The 17,462-nt window shown below is 40.2% G+C and overlaps 1 protein-coding gene across 7 annotated transcripts in view; it reads left to right on the top strand.

Moving 5' to 3' along the window:
* The window catches only part of KLC1 (kinesin light chain 1), a 39,643-nt gene extending 22,827 nt beyond the window's left edge, over positions 1-16,816 (top strand). For 2 of the 7 annotated variants that reach the window (XM_082217838.1, XM_082217839.1), the window contains exons 12-15: positions 917-1,025; positions 2,244-2,405; positions 8,497-8,627; positions 13,231-14,683. In XM_082217838.1, coding sequence (XP_082073964.1) covers positions 917-1,025; positions 2,244-2,405; positions 8,497-8,627; positions 13,231-13,477 — 649 coding nt within the window. In that variant the 3' untranslated portion in view covers positions 13,478-14,683. Of the gene's footprint in view, positions 1-916; positions 1,026-2,243; positions 2,406-6,875; positions 7,527-8,496; positions 8,628-11,068; positions 11,371-13,230; positions 14,684-16,211 lie in introns of those variants that run through there. The other 5 variants (XM_082217841.1, XM_082217840.1, XM_082217843.1 and 2 more) reach the window with 5 other exon arrangements.
* The last annotated feature ends 646 nt before the right edge of the window (positions 16,817-17,462 follow it).

Genomic DNA, 17,462 nt, shown 5'->3' with positions numbered 1-17,462 from the left:
ACCCTTTTAAATGTGTTGCTGGGGAGGGGGGGATTATTGTTTTCATAGAATCATAGAATTGTAGAGTGGGAAGGGGACCCCAAAGGTCATCTATTCCAACTCCCTGAAATGCCGGAAACTCGGGATAAAGCATCCATGACAGATGGCCATCCAACCTCTCCTTCAAAACATCCAATGAAAGAGAGTCCACAACCTCCCGAGGGTTTTGCTTCCCTTTTGTTCTTGTTTTTATTCTGTGTATTGTGTGAACCGCCCTGAGATCTACAGATACAAATTTAATAAAACAATAAATAATATTTTAAAAGGTATATTGATGCATGGATGGACTTGTCCTCCTTCGGGGAGTGGGAAGGGGCAGCAGAGGAATTGTCACTTGTCACAGTTTCAGTAATCTTAGTCCTTTCATTGCTGCAATATCCTTCTGTTTCTGCTAATTTATCTGTGCTATATAATAGCTTTTTAAATAGTAGCATATGTGAGGGTGTTCTCTCTTGCATTCAGACAGCAAGAGACAAGAATCAGAGAATCATGCATCAGACTTAAGTGTTATACAGCAGGCATTTTTTTTGTAATCCTTTGGGACTGGAAAATTGAGCAGGGCTGATAAGGAGGACACTAGGAATATGTGATCTGTGTCTTTGTCAAGGTTACGGCTTCAGAACTAGCCTAGTTATATAATGGACAGCAATAGCTGCAACAATACATGGTACCCTGGCAAAATGCCTTTCTAGTAAATAACTGCTTATGCATTTGCAGACCTATTCAGAACTCTTTGTGAGCAGTAAGTGCCCATTATAAATTTATGACGAGCATTGGCTTTTAATGGAATATTCTGCTGTACTATTAGACAGAATTGTTTCAAGTTTGGGAAGCAATGGTCTCCTGTTGGAATCTAACTTAAACACATATTTTGTAGTCCAACAGTTACAACTACATTAAAGAATCTTGGAGCACTTTACAGACGCCAGGGCAAGTTTGAAGCTGCTGAAACATTAGAAGAGGCAGCAATGAGGTCCCGTAAACAGGCAAGTGCTTTGTTCGTCAAGCGTTTCACTTCTGATAGTGTTAATCTACAATTATTAGTATTTTGTTACAAAGAATTTGAATTTAACTACAGTGAATCTGAACTGTCTAGAATTTCTTTTTGTACATCTGCTTGGAAGCCTGCTTCAGCGCAAACCGTGATTTAACACTGATCCTGTGGCATTGCTATCTCCTGGTTAAAACATACTGTAGATGAGGGTGGACTTACGCAGATGGGAAAGGAGGAAATGTCATGGTTAGGAGATTGTCTGCACTGCCTTTATTGTTTTGCAGAAGCAGATATTGGCAAAATAATCCGGAGGGGAAATCCCAACTTCCATGGGGGGGCGGGTACCACCCTGAAGTTTAGTATGAACACTCAGAAATATGTAACTAGATAACTCATTCTTTTACTCTGATTTTTTTAAAAAAATGTTCCCATTAATATTATGTTTAAAAAAAATTCTCACTTTTTAAGAAAATGTGTGGAGAGTAACAATAACTTTTATATAAAATATTTGATACAGCCACATTTGCAGTATCGTGTGCAGTTTGGGTTGACATCAAAAAGGATGCTACTAGGAACAAGGACAGAAATCCTGAAACTGCCTTTAGTGGAGGATTTTTAAACTGGGGAAGTAAGTTAAGGCCAGGATCTAAGGAGTTGTGCATGCCAGCAGAAAGCACTTCCACTTGAGGGGAGGGGTTTACAATGTTTCCTTTCTAACTGCAGCCCTTTGTCCTGTTTCAAAGGGTCTCCTGAACTTCAGGAACATATTTGGACTGTGTGTGCGCACCTGTGCATGTATGCTGCAGTGGAAGGGTGGGAAACTAAAACACAAATGTTTTGCAGAGAATTCCATATGCAGCCCCTTGAACCTGGCCTAAGTTAACGGAATTGACAAGCCTAGTTAGAATATAGTGGGTTGTTGGCGAAATTATCACCTTCAGACAAATTAGTCAAAGCATGTTCCTTTTACTAGAACGTTAATTTGTTGGTGTAGATAATAAGCAAACAATATTTTCTCTTCAAACTTACCTTCGTAATTCTGTAATATGTGCTTCATGGTTATGCTTCATATACAGCTAATGGGTGCTTATTTATTCGGTAATGTTTTGTAGATTCCGTAGTAACTTGATGATAATTGCTCTTCTCACTCATGGCACTGAATTACTTGGTGCAAAGTAAAATTTCTGTTTCCCCTTTACTTGGCTCACAGGGTCTTGATAATGTTCACAAACAGAGAGTTGCTGAAGTGCTCAATGACCCAGAAAGTATAGAGAGAAGGCGAAGCCGCGAGAGCCTCAATGTCGACGTGGTAAAGTATGAGAGTGGCCCTGACGGAGGAGAGGAAGTGAGTATGAGCGTAGAATGGAATGGGGTAAGTACAGTACACAGTGTAAGAAAAAACCCAAACCTAGATTGGCATAGCAGTTAAGTTATCATTCTGTTGTGTATTCAGGGTTGTTCTTGGCTCATAAGCACCTGTAGTTTTTAATGTAAGCAAAAGCAATAAGATCTTGCTTTTGAGGGTAAGTTCTGACCAATTAAGCTTAAATTAAGAAAAATTCACTAAAATTTGGATTTAGATAGAAGTGCTTGAATGCTGATTGAATGTCCTGGTTAATGTATAGGACCTAATCCTTACCAGTGGTTTGTTTTAATACTGGATGCAACAGGGTGGCAATTTGTTTACTTTATTATCTCTCTCCACCTTTTTTTAAAATATCCCCCCTTTGTTTCAGAAGATTTCCTTTTTCTCTGGTTCACTAGAAAGCACTGCTGTGCAATTAAATGGAATTGGTATGGAGAATTAAACCAAAAACTACACACAACATAGGTTTCTGGATGCAAGTTTCTTGCTGTTTCATGGCAGCATGATGGTGCAAACATAAAATCTACCCATCTGCTGATGACAAATTGCTGCTTTCCATTTACCTATGGAAGCCTGCCAGATCCTTGATTAAAGTGAGACCTTTCCTATCTCACGACGTCTAGTTCCACTGCTTAACGTGGAAGGTGTGCCACAGGTTACAATAACAAAACCTTTCTAAAACTTTCCATCATTGTTTAACATGTGTCTGTGAACCTGCTTGTTATTTGGTGTCTTTTACAAGTGAAACCAGTTCAAGATTTTGGTAGTACTGAGATGGTTACTACTTTTGATTTCGGTTATATTGGGCACTGGGCACATACATGGAGTGCTCTGAGGTGCAAATTGCCAGTGTCAGCCTTGTGGTGGTTTAGTTATGCAGTACACGTTTAGTCAGATTGCAGTAGTGATTGTTTTCCTAAGTTTGTCTTGTGGTGTGTAGGTTCTGTTTCATAGTGGAATACTTGTCAGCTATAACTCTGTCATTTGCCAGAGCTTTAGGATCCTAAAGGCTGCTGTAGCTGTCTATATTTTTTTGCTCTTTTGATGCAGAAAAAGGTTTCTCTTTCCACTGTTTCTCAGATTGGCTTTGGTGTGTGTTGTCCTAAGACAGTCAATCAGCATATAATACAAATATTATCACCTTAATACTTCCTTAATTTGTCCCCCTGGCACTAGAACTGTGTACTGTACTCTTCCCTTTTTTCTTCTGTAGTTGGCATGCCTTCAAATTGTCAAGTGTGAGGGAAGCATTTTCCTCCATCCATTTTGTGTTTTAATTAAAAAGCATGGAGGTGTGGGGTTGACAGGGGCATTCAAGAAAATAACTAAACAGTATTTCTAGGTCAGTGACATTCTTCACATTTGATAAAACTCAGAAAGTAAACTTTTCCAGAGTGGAATGTTCCACCTTTAAAATAATGTGGCATTAACGGGTTTCTATTTCATTTAGGTTTGCATGTCCACTTTTTCACTCCGTTTTGGTTACTTTCATGTTCAAGTTCTAAACTGAAGTTGATTTTCTTTCTTTTACATTTCCCTCATTTCATGTTGGCATTCTTACTTTTTCTAATTTTGCAGGTGCTCAGTTCTGCTCATTTCTTCACCATGATAGTACAGTGGTGCCTCGCAAGACGAAAAGAATCCGTTCTGTGATTCTCTTCGTCTAGCGGTTTTTTCGTCTTGCGAAGCAAGCCCATTGAAGGATTAGCGGATTAGCGCTATTAGCGGCTTTTAGCGGCTTATCTGCTGATCGGATCAGCTGATAAGCGGATTAGCGGCTTAGAAAAGGGGGGGGGAGGAAAAAAAACCAGCAGGAACTCGCAAGATGCGAAGCAAGCCCATAGGAAATTCGTTTTGCGAAGCACCTCCAAAACGGAAAACTCTTTCATCTAGCGAGTTTTCTGTCTTGCGAGGCATTCGTCTTGCGGGGCACCACTGTAATCTAACAATTATTATTAATATTTTATCATATTTTGTATCCCATCCTTTCTTTCTCTGTAATGCTCATGACAGCCCAGTAGCTTCCGAACTGAGGCAAAGGGCAGCCCCACATAGAGCACATAGCAGTAATCTAGTGTTGAGGTTGCCAAAGCATAGAGTGCTGTGGCCATGCTGTCCTTATTCAGGCATGACTAGTACAGTGTTTCCCAAACGTTTTTGGGCAACGGCACACCTGTTTACCGGAAAAAAATCTCGCGGCACACCACCATTAAAGCCCCGCCCCGTGACGTCAGCGCGCAGCGTCACGCCGGGAGGGACGCACAAAAGTGAACGTTTTTTCCCTTCCCCTTTCCGGGGTGGGAGGAGGCAGCAGAGCGAGGGACTGAGGGACGGCGGCAGCTGAGGCGGCGGCGGCTGTTGTGGTGGTGGCGGCGATAGCGGGCGGAGGAGGAGCCGTCGCCGGGAGTTGCTGCTGCTGCTGTTGCTGCTGCTGCCCGGACATGCCGGCCTCCTCCTCCTCCGCTGTCTCGCGCTCCTCCCTTTTGCGCGCGCTGCCCCGCCGCTCGGCACCACCACCGCGGAGCCGCCCCCGGCTCGACGCGGATCCTCGCCGCCGCCGCCTCTCGCCGCCCGACTCGCCCGCCTCCCTCCCACGGCACACCAGCCGGTGTCTCACGGCACACTAGTGTGCCGCAGAACACCGGTTGGGAAACACTGGACTAGTATACCATTTATGGTAAAAAGCACTCCTAGGTACTGAGGCCACTTGGGCCTCTAGTTCCAATGATGACCCAGGGAGTACTTTCAATCTATGTGCCTATTCTTCAAGCCAGAATGTAACCACATCCAGAACTGGTAACTGGCCTACACCCCAGATGAAGCACTCACCCACAAGGACTCTGTCTTGCCAGGATCGTTTAAGTTATCTAAATGTCATCCAGTCTACTGCAGCATTTAAACGCTGGCCTTGGGATTGCAAGCCCCACCTGACTTGGATGTGCTAATCAAACTTCATTCCAAATCCCCAGCTTCCAGCAGCTTCATATCAATGTTAAGCAGCATGGGAGGGGCCAGGTTGGCAGCCTGTGGCATTCCATAAGTGCCAGGGGGCTGATGGGCAGTTCCCCAGTGCTACTCCCTGAAACAAACTTTGCAGGTAGGAACAGAACCACTGAAGTACAGTGACCCCATTTGCCATAAGCCAAAGCTGATTTTGCCTACTTGGTGCTTTTCACTTACGGCTATTACATGCAAGGGTAGCCAATGTGGTGCCCTCCTGATTTTGTGGATCCCCAGCCAACACGGCTGGTGGTCAGAGATTATGGGGGTTGGAGCCCACAACACCTGGAGGGCACAATATTGGATGCCCGTGATTTAATGATTAGCATTAGTGGTTTGATAGCCACTGAATGGAAACTTCCATGTCTGGGTCGAAGTGCCTCAGCTGCATGCCAAAGGCTCTTTGGGTCCTTGCCATAGATTCTCTTTTCTTCATTAGCATTCGTTGGTTTACGATCTCGAATCATCTCAGTCCATTTACTGGCATGGTTGTGTAAGGGTTTTAAAAACTGTTTACCTCCAGGAAAGCACTTTTCAGCAGATCTTCTCCACTAAGGAACACCTGTGCATAATAATGATGATGATGATGATGATGATGATGATGAAAATTTTAAAAAAAGTATTTATACCCTGCCCATCTGGCTGGATTTCCCCAGCCACTCTGGGCGGCTTCCAACAAAATATTAAAATACAATGGTCTGTTAAACATTAAAAGCTTCCCTAAACAGGGCTGCCTTCAGATGTCTTCTAAAAGTCTAGATAACTATGTGACATGTTTGCACTGGGCAGTCCCATTAGATCTCACTGTTGTTTCATGTGAGCTCAGAATACGTTCAGTACTAAGGGGAGCTTGTCTGCAGTTTCTAATCTCATTAAAGAACCCCTACTAAATTCTAGGGAACTCCAGCATTCCCAGGAACGAGGTTTGGAAATCCTCACTAATGAAACACTAAAGCTTTGTAATATGGGTTGGTTGATAGTGCTTGTGGAGTGGGCACATCTCACTTATTTCATAGAAGTTAAAGCTTAAATTAATGCACCTTGTCCCAATTGATTTCTTTTCATCACTTTTTATTTTGGCTTGTGTAGTTTTTAAAATTGGAATCTTGCATGCCATAATATACACCTTTGATTTAAAGTAATGTATCTGCTTGCCTTTATTAAACACAGGAATAGGATTTTATATATATTTAAGGAAAATATATTAATTCCTTTAAAAGTTCAAAGTCCTGTGCAACATAGAACCTAGAATAAAAGACAACAGAAGGTTTGCGGTCCTCCATTGGCTTTCTTTTGCATTATGGATACTATGCATTTTTTAAGCTGTTGTCTCTGCTGATTTTGAGAATTTGTACGCAACATTAGCGGGTGACCTAGAAATACTGTTAAGACTAACAAGCTCAAAATGGAAAACTGTTGAACTTCTCCCCACAACAGTTTCATTCAGTTTTTTCTCTCTCCATTTCTGTCTGACAGGCCTAGATGCCTTTTCTGATTCTTACACTGTCTCCTGCATGGCGGGCGTGCAGCATCTTCAAGCTCTAACTTCTCTCCGCTACTGACTGCTGTGTATTTAGCAATCCCTTAAGATCCTTGTCAGAGCTGCACTTCTTGTAAAAATGGCCACTTCTTCAGTGCTGGTGTCTCTCTCTCTTTGGGGCAAGGGTTCCTCTTTTTTCCTGTACATGTTTAGCTTTGCCAGATATGTATCTAGTCTTACAAAATGTGGTGTTAATAACCATTTGCTGTGTAACAGATGAGAATTAACAAAACTAAGAATGCACTTGATAAGTAGCTGTTTCACTATGATGAAAGGTAGTTTAAATTATCACACAAGGTGTTATTAAAATGGCATGATGGTGACCTTTACAGAATATACAGGTGGGTTTTTTTATTTAAAAAAGCAAGGCATGTGCTCACAGTGCTTTAAAGTGTATTTAGAGACCTATAACATGGGTTAACATCAATATGGAACTCTGGATGTCTTCACTTATGCTAATCCTAAAGTAGCAGTGCTGTTTAGTCTTCATGTGAAAGTTCAGCAGTTACGCTTTTCTCTACTAATCTTGGTGTTGGGTGACTTTGTGTATTTGTCTTTCTAACTTCTAATAAACTCACTCCAACTGATGCCTGTTTCTGTCTGCTGTGTAGTACTTTGAATTCTGCATAGCTACTGTAGGAAAGGAGGCTTTCTAGAAACTGCAAGGCACTGTTAACTTGCAGTTAAGTACACATGGATTTCTTTGTCAAGCAATAAATATAAATATAATAGGTCTTTGGCCATACGAACTTGACTTCTGGAAAAATAAGAACTATTTAAAAAACTGTCTCCAAATACTGTACTATAAAATAAACTAATGTAATGTGAAACAAGCTCTAGATTCACATTTTATCTTTCTGGAACACAGTTAAGGACACAAAGTAGAATAACTTCACTATGGAACTTAATGCTTGCATATGCTTTTGTTCTTGTTTATATGCATGTTTATTACATATTGCCCAGGTTAGAGTGAACGAATTCATTAAACATGTAATGCTACTGCTTGGTGGTGGTCTTTTACTGTATTCATGGTTAGCATGGAGTGGTGTGGTGGTCCTGCAAATAAAAACTTTATATATCCTGTAAGAAACTGCACCTGTCCATAAGGTTTTAATATACATTTGTTAATTTTGTATTTTATCTGTGAGGGACTTAGGAGTTTTCTCTAATCTCTTGTTTCTTTAAGGAAGTGTAAGCAATCCTTCAGGACCTTCTCCTGAGTAAGCTCCATTGAGATGTTGTGGAGCTGTGTAACTTCTCATCTCAATGAATCTGGTTGCATAGGGGGGATAATATTGGACTGTGTCTGGAAGAATGCTTGATAAATACAAATAATGCTTTTCATTAGATTTCTGGTGCTCATCTCAGAGCACCAGAGAAGGTGACAGCAAATTTAAAAAACACGCCATTAAATTTTGTTTGAAATTAAGCGATATAATTTTGTTCTTACCATTTAATGGTAGCAAAGTAAGAATATTGGACTGTAGTTGTAGCAACTGCTGAACTGTGACAGAAGGGCAAAGCTTTTGCAGTTTTAAATGTGCTCATTTTTTTCAGGATGGTACTGGATCTCTAAAACGCAGTGGCTCCTTTAGCAAACTTCGTGCTTCAATTAGACGCAGCAGTGAGAAGTTGGTTAGAAAGCTGAAGGGAGGAAGTTCACGAGAGAGTGAACCAAAGAACCCCGGGTAATTATTTATTTCTAGATGTGCTGGAACGCTTGGTGCTGTACCCATCATGCTGTATAATGGCTTTTTCTGCTGTATCTCGTGCGTGAATTGCAGCATAAAATCTGACGGCAGATCTCGCAGAAATGTAACACAAAGGATGTTTGTAGCACTTGTTATAAGTTAGCCCTAACAGCTGGAAAGATTGTTCTCTGTACTTAACAATTTGATTGTAACAATGGCTCTGTAAAAGCAAAACTTCCAATGTTATGTAAACTCCAGAAAGAATTGCCCCAGAATTACCTATTCTGTCTTGCCACACAGGAAAAATATTGATGCACTCCGCTGAATTTCAGCAGTTTCCCCTTTAACAATAAAATATGAGTATATTAATTCTGAGAACAGGGTTAGGGCATATTTGGTTCAGAAAACTTAACATACATTTATGAATGTGTGTGTATAAATGTGATTGCAATAGGTTATTGAAATGCTTCATGTTTACTTAACTGGATAAATATTTGCACTTTCATTCAACATTTTTTACATACTAATATCAGTCACTCTACTTTCCGCATAGAAGACAAGTGTAAATTATTGTTGAAATGAAAATTAAGCAAAATACACCAGCCACTCCTTGACATACACCAGAAATATGAATGGTACTAGTACCAATAAGTCTTCCTCTTGAGACTTGCTTATACATGGATCATGTGACTGGATTTGTTGTGCAAAACAGTCAGCTATCCAAGTTTTGTTGTCCATGATGTGTATGTGCAGAGATTAATTTCAGAAGAACTGCAATAGCAGGTAAATAGCCACTGTTCTCTAAATGGGAACTAGTCAGTATTAACAGGAACCTTTTTTTAGGCTTGAAGATATTTTTGATGCTTGTATTCACTGAAGTTGAATACTATCACTGCTGTGCAAGTTGCAGTGTTAGTTTTATTGTAAGACGTCAGCTGGGCTTGTAAAATGACCACTTGATTATTACAAACCAATGCTCATAATATAGTGTACAAGATTTAAGAGTTACACAGAACTCTGCACGTTGGCGGTTCGGAAGGAGATCCTCTAAAAAGGGGGAAATAGTTGTTTTGAGTTGAATTATATTATTACACACTTGTCTGCAGATCATTATGGAAGTTCATAGAATCCTAGAGTTGGAAGGATCCTGGAAAGTAATCTAGTTCAATCCCATGCTAGTGTAGGAAATCCATTGTTGCAGCATCCCTGATAGGGGGCTTAAAAACCTCTAAAGAAGGGGAGTCCACTTCTTTCCAAGACAATCTTTCCCACTATTGAACTGCTTATTTGTAAGAAAGTGCTTCCCTCCTAACGGAGGAGAGGAGTTTATTGTTTTGTTTCTGTTCTTGTTTTTATTAATTATTTTGTGTTTTTAACTTGTATTTTTATATTGTGAACTGCCCTGAGATCTATGAATGAAGGGCAGTATACAAATTCAATAACTAAATAATATTTAGCCCAAATCCACTTGTAATTTAAAGCTCTTTGTTTCGGTCCTATCCTCTGGAGCAACGGAAAATAAATCTCGAAAATAAATCTAGAATTGCAGAGCTGAAAGGGAACCCGTGGGCCATCTAGTCCAACCCCCCCCCCCCCAGTTCAGGAATGCAGTTTCATCCATCTGAAAGTTTTTCAAGTATTTGGACATAATTAAACAGTTTAGAAGCCTCATCTAGAATTCCATACCACCCAAAGGGATAGTTCTTTCCCCCCCAAAACTTCTTAGTTTTTATTTTAAGTATCTTCAATTAAAGGTAGGGAAAAACATGAACGGCTAGATTGTGTATTATCCAGTGTGTAACCTTAGTCTTGCATTCTTCATTGTGAATATTGATTTGTCCTAATGAAAGTGGTATTCTACCAGTCTCTACAAATATATAGAACTCTGAACAGTTACATATTGGTGTTGCTCTGAAGAATTTTAGCTAAACGTTTTAGATCGCCCGCCCCATGTGTGCAGACAGAAGCTTTCCTACTTTTCCAGATGTCCTCAGGTATAGACTAGGATACAAAGAGCCACTTTAGCCATTGCATAATGATTTCAACACCCCCAGCAAGGAGTTTTGACTTTGATTCCCCTCCAACCATATCACATAAACTGGTTTTGAAACACCTGGCTTTTAAAGAGCCTTCATGCTTTTTAGGGTGTTATTGATGAGCAACCAAGGTCCATAGGTGCAGAGAACTCACTGTGTGGTTCTTTGGATCTAAGCCATTTTTTTTGGGGGGGGGGGTCGGGCTGAATTGAGGAAGGAGCCAGATAAGCAGTCTCTCTCAGCACCTTCATGTCTGTAATCAACTATTACTCCATCAAATTTTAACTACTATCCCCGCAATATGGTGGTATAATTTTCTGATTAACTACTAATCCCTAAAACTGAAAGCTGGAACCTGCTTCATGGTTAACATTTGGTTTACTGTTCTTCTGAACATTTAAGGAAACCCAGACTCTCCGTGAGCGTAGTGATATAATCAAGCAAGACTCCTACCTCAGTGACACCTTCTCGAAGGAGATTTCAGATGTGCTGCAATAATACTAGTGCTATTAACCAGTTGTAGATTCGAATGCAAAGGGAAATGCTGAAAATCGTAAATAAACCAGTTCTCTTCAGTCTTGCCTCAAACTTGAAAAATGTACAAGTGCACTTGCCAAATTTTTAATGGTCACATATAGCTAGTTAACTTTTTGTTCTAAAATTACTAAATTTGTATAGGGACAATTCATGGACATGATGAAACACTGTATTTTTGTTTGTTCATTATTTAACATTTCAGCATTGCATCTGTGGATTTTTGCTTTTTATTTATTTTTTTATTTGCTTAGAATTTGAGTTTTGTGTTCATGCTCTATGTGGTACGTTATGTATATTTAGTTAACGTTTTTTCGCTTTACTGTATTATTATTTTATATAAATAAATAACACAGGTGTCAACGCTGCATGGCTTGCTGCTTCTTTGTGTTGCTAACACTTGTGTTGCGTTTAAAAATGTGTGCATTGTAGTTTTTGAAGGCTTTAAAAAAATTTTTTGCTTAAATAAAATCATAGTGGCACTGACACTGTGTAGGTGCAGCCGTAAAGATTATGCCCAACTATACAAGCATGTATAACTTCATTCATAATCTTTATTTTGATTGCCAGGTCACAGATTTATTATAGTCAAATGTCTGCATAATTTTTAAGGATGAGAAATCCCACTGACTTCAGTGTTGTGTACACTCTTGTTGGGACTTTTAGACGAACCCTGAGCCATTTTCACTTTGAACAAGCAGCTCCTTTTCTTCCCTGGCTAGCAAGAGTCTCAGTTTTAAGAACAAAACAATCTATTATGTGGCACAGAGGGCTGCTCTTTGAGAACAGTGCTTTTACACCCTGCAGTTTGGTGCAGATGGGTGGAACGCTTGTCAGGCCTGGCCGTTGCCTTCCGATTAACCTGTATCAGCATGTCCCCTTCTCCTAATTTGTCTGTGAGACTAAATAATTTGGATCACCATATTCTAGCAAAAGTGCGAGGGGGTTTCAGTGTAAGTTTCTCAGCAAGGTTCCCTGTCCTGCAGTTTACAAAGTGGCTAGTGAGAGCAGTCCTGTTTCCTAGAGCTATCAATTGGGACAGGTAGTTTCTTCTACGCATAGGAAATAGTATACAACTTTTACTCATAATAGACTCATTGACATCACCGAAACCAATTTAAATGTGTCCATTAATTTCAGTGAGTCTACTCTGTGTAAAAGTTGCACATTAAGGGTCTGCCTGCAAGGAATGCATTTTGGAATTAGCGTGACCGTTTCGATACAGCATTGTGAAAAAGATTTGGAAGCTAATGTTATGGAGAAATATTAATTGCTCACGCATTGCTCTGCAATATAGGTGGTGGCTACTCATCTTACAATGAACGCTACCTAGATTTTTTGAGGCACTTTAAATTGCAATATGGTTAAATGTTGGATAACTTCTTTTAAAAAATCCTTGAACCACTATGGGCATAACTTCACATACTTTTGTAATACATATATTGCAGCTATAAATTTGTTAGTTGTTGATGTGGCAGTGTATTAACAATACCCTCTGAAACTGAGAGCTTCATTTGATGATTGTTAGAATAGCAGAGCTTTCACTGCCTTGCACAAGTTTCACCCCACAATCCAGGCAAGACAGAGATTGTATTATCTATCCCGTTCTCCATTAAAGTTATAAATCATACCAAAACTTTGAATATCCAAGCCTTAATCATGTAGAAGCCCACCAAGGGCTCTGGTTAAATGCTCCTTTTTGATGGGTTTGCTAATGCTACTTATACAACTTTATCTTGGGTAGCTTATTGATTTTTATTTTTTCTAAGAGACTTTGACACCTCTCAGATTAAGATCCAATTTAGTAACTGACATTCGGCAGATGGAATGACATCTAGTGTTTCCTGAATGTTTTTGGTGTCTTAGCTTTGATATATTTTAGATTAAGGAAGATGCATGTGCGCCCAATGTTATCTTTTAGAAGATACTAGGAGTTGCATTGCAGTAAAATTCTTGTTGTATACATATGTGTTCAAAGCGCTCCATTTCAGCCCTTCTGATTGGTTTATCCTTGCATGTTCACTGTTCAGCATGAAGCGTGCCAGCTCACTGAATGTTCTTAACATGGGTGGCAAGGCAACTGAAGATCACTTTCAAGTAAGAAGCCCTATCATATTCTTAATGCAAGTAGAGGGTACTGGCAGGGCTTGGATTGAAGAATTGGATCGGTCACTAAAATGGCAGCAGTTTTGGATTGTTCCTGGTTCTGATTTCAAACATTCAGTCGGCTGTTTAGAGACTGGACCATATGACGCAATGTTTGGCAGTACACTCTGATGAACTGCTTTGCACATTTTTTGCTATGTGAGCCAAACTCCTTAAAAAGAAAAAGTGGCAAATCTGTAAACAGCTGCTTGCATGTGTGAATGGGTCTTGTCATGTACTGATATTGTAAGTAATTCAAAAATATTCCTATAAGCATCCTGTAGAGTCCCATAGCAGCTAGTGGAAACACCAGATACTTGGGCCTCATGGAAAACAGTGGGCTAGATGGTAAAACTGTTCCCAAACTCTACACCTCAGGATACACTTGGGAATTGCATGGGTGAATGCTTCTTATCTATTAGCTCTGCTCACATGAAAATCCCATGGATATGAATTTCTTGTTTATGTCCTCCTGGGAAAATCTGAAAAAGTCCCATTAGGGTGAACAAGCTTACATTTTTTCAGGCCTAAACTACTCTTATCTGCTCCACCTGGAGCTGCTTTTAATAAGGGATCAGAGACTTGATACTGGCATAGAAGTTAGCTACCTGCCCTTGCACAAGTGGGAGTAGGCAGGACACGCCACACCTGTCTTGTAGTATATTAAAAGTGCTAACAGAGGCTGATTGAGCTCTTGAAAGCTTGAGCCCCACTTGCCTGAGAGGCCGCTGTGGCTCACTTCATGCTGTGAGCTATCAAGAGAGTCAAGAATGTCCATTTCAGGATAACATCCCTGTCCCTAAGCTTTGAAAACCAAGAGCAGATGGGAAAACTGTTCTTGGCTGCTTAGGAATTCAATCTCCCTTTCTCAATTTTGTGAAAAGATGAGCACCTTTTGGGACATGTTACAGTAATTGCATGCTGTATTCTTCCACATTGTATAGTGTTGAAAAGTTGGCCTGCGAACAGCATACGGGACATTATCGCAGCTTAATAAATGTCAAATAGCAATAGTTGCTGTGAGCTTTCCGGATAATGAGCATAGACAGAGACAGTTGAACTAAAATGAGTTCTAAGTGACAGTGGCCAGAATTCAGTTTGGGTACTAGGGTTTTTCAGTTTTCATCTCTACTGGTGGCCCTTGCCTTCACCTGAAAAAGCTGGGCTTCCAGAGCAATTTGATCCAGCACATGGTTTTATAGATGGCAAGGAATACCAACTGCTTCCTTGAATGAATGCAGAAGAAACTGTGCTGACACAGGCCTCTTTAGAAACTAGGCAGCAATTTTTTAAATAAGGGTTACTTTTAAAAGTTCACTTACTGAGTGCCTGCTGATGGGGGAAAAAATACTGGGGTGACATTAGGGCAAGCCAAGGCTGCAAAACAGTAGCCCTTGCATCTCATTTGCATGAAATACATTTCTCATGTGCCAAGATCCTAGCCTATATTTCATATAACACCTTCACCGAAATTACTAGTGTTCTGTATTGTGCCTCTTAACTAACACATAACTGCAACTAACTTGTGTGAAGAAGTAGAGACTGCTTCAGTACTAACCTGATGCACTTGTCGAAAAGTTTACACCAAGGAAAGGGAGCGAGTCTGTAAAGTAGCATTTCCAGTTGTTCGAAACGTTATTGTGTTAAGTTCCAAAAATAAATCCATGAAACACAATCCAAATACTTTGAGGAAAAGAAATTGCGCTGTTCTTTGGGTTATCTTACCATATGGAAAAATAAATGGCAATTGAGAGGTTTTTATTCTGAATTCTTTAATCAGCACCAGATCTTTAATACAACACCAGAGAGAAGTGTAATAGGGAGGATTCCTGCCTTGAGAAATTAACCGCTGAGGCAACCTGATCTCATGGCATGGATGAGATCTGTGCTACTCTTAACATTTTCTAATAAACACACATTCTTCTTACACAGAGATTATTTGTGTAGAAAACTGTATTATTTTTTTTTAAATGGCTGTCAGTCGGAGAAATATTTCACCTTCTGGGTCAAGTACATGACACAGCACACACACAGAAAATTGCAATAAATTGTATTGGATAAGGTGAAGCATCAGCTGCTACTGCTTTCAGAGTACAACATTAAGTTGGCCAAGGTTGCTCTGAATTTCACCACTTACAAGGCATCTGTCTCCCATGCTAGGAAATGGCTTATTCATAAGGGCTGTGACACGAAAGACCATATATAGTGGGGGCTCTATTACGGCCCCCTCCTCATGCTCCTGGAAGAAACAGTTTTGAAGTTTGGAGAGGACTTGTCACTCATATGCACACACATTGCCTTTGGCAGTCTGGCCATGAGATTGGAAGCATCTATTTTCAACCAACTGTGTTAGAATTAGTAGAACGAACTGTTTGTCCCGACAAGCCAAACTTTTAATTTCCGAACCTGGCTTGTTCAGATAAACCATGGTTGAAAATGGACATTGATGCACTGGAGGGGAGGGGAGGGGAGTGGGCTTGTGTCTCTGAATGCTAAACCATGGCTTAGCATTTTGTCCAAACCAGAGCTTTGTGGGGAGAGCTAACTGTTCATGTTCAGAGCTCTTTCTATTCCTGCTTGGATTAGAAATACAACGCAGGCACTGATAAAGATGGTAAGAATTATTCCCATTCCAAACTGGAGCAAAGTTTCCTATTCATATTCATATTCCTATTCAAACCACTTTGAAACTTGGTTTTAAAAAAAATTCAAACTAATGGTAAATGAAAAATACTTGTCTGCTTTGGTCTTATTCTTGATTCTTATTATTCATTGTTCTTTTGTTTTTCTCCAGCGTTTGTATTTTAAATGGTTGGGATTGTTTTAAACTGTGCATAAACTCTTTCCATTCTTTTTCCCCATGCAGGGACGAACTAATTGTCTGACAGACTCAAGAGCTCTGAGTGCCAGTCACACTGATTTGGCCCACTGAGGTTCTGGGACAGATGCTAGCTAAACAAAATTCCCTTGTGAATTACAAAGCACTGAGGTTTAAAGTTTTTGGGTTCCCTGTTACGGTCTTTCTAGAACCATCTAGGTTAGAGATGTTATTGAGAGGACTGTTGTTCCTAGGCCTTCTTAAAATGTGACATTAAAAAAGGCCCCTAGAGACTTGCTTCTTTGTCAAATATAGAGATGGTTGCTAGATACCCTGTGCTGACCCCTTGGACCCAAGTGGGATTAGCACTGCCCAGTAGCTCAAACCAGGAATTTAGTTGCCTCCTGGAAACTTTTCATGGGTGTTCCCAGAAGTTGGTTCAGTTTTCAAGTTCCTTCCTCTGGTAATTCTCTCTGGGGTGTATTGTTTAAGGCCCAAATTTGTTCATTCTTTCCTATTTCCTCTCACCTGCTTTTTTGGCTCAGTTTCTCCTCTTTGGTGATCAGATCACCTTTCCTTGATTCAGTTTTTAAAATGCTCCTTTTTCTTTCTGCACCCCTTCCACCCTGCCTTACAAAGACTTCTCGTAATTCTGGTCGGTTCCAGCCACAAACATGTTGTGTTGTTTACTTTCCTTGTGATTTAATTGCTACTTGGTGTTGTGCTTGTGAACATTAAACCAATTAAGTTAATGAATTTTAATGATACAATTACATTGCAATTGATTGAAGCAGTAGCACTGGAGATACACTCTCCACTTCCTGCTTTAAGGCTTGTTTTTTGTGCCTTTCACTTCAATGCTTATTGCGTACTTGGTTTCTAGAATCTTTCTCAGGCTTATATTTTCAAGGCCTGTTTCTCCTAATCCTGCAGCCCACACCATGGAGTTTCCCCCTATGATCCTGCTTGGGAGCTCAGCCACATTGACATTTCATTGGCTTCCATGTTTTTCTATCTCTCTGACTTTCTTGGTGTGCATGCTGATGGTTACCTAAGGATTCTTGGACGAAATGCGCAGAATAGATGATTGGACCAATGGAAGTTTTTAACTGATTGTTTAATTAAACCATTCTGCAAAGTTAATAGCATAAGAACTGGTCTACTGTACAGTTCACGCAGAATTGGGAAGTTACTCAGTCTTTTAGACAACTCTTCTACCTTTCCTTTGGCCACTTCTCGGCAAGAGTGGCCTGAGTGATGCTGAGAGAAGGGTGATTCGGATAGTGAGGAAGAGGCTTC

Source organism: Podarcis vaucheri (genome assembly GCF_965113315.1).
Source record: "Podarcis vaucheri genome assembly, chromosome: 1".
NCBI lineage: Eukaryota > Metazoa > Chordata > Lepidosauria > Squamata > Lacertidae > Podarcis > Podarcis vaucheri.
This window is presented reverse-complemented; position numbering and strand designations above follow the sequence as displayed.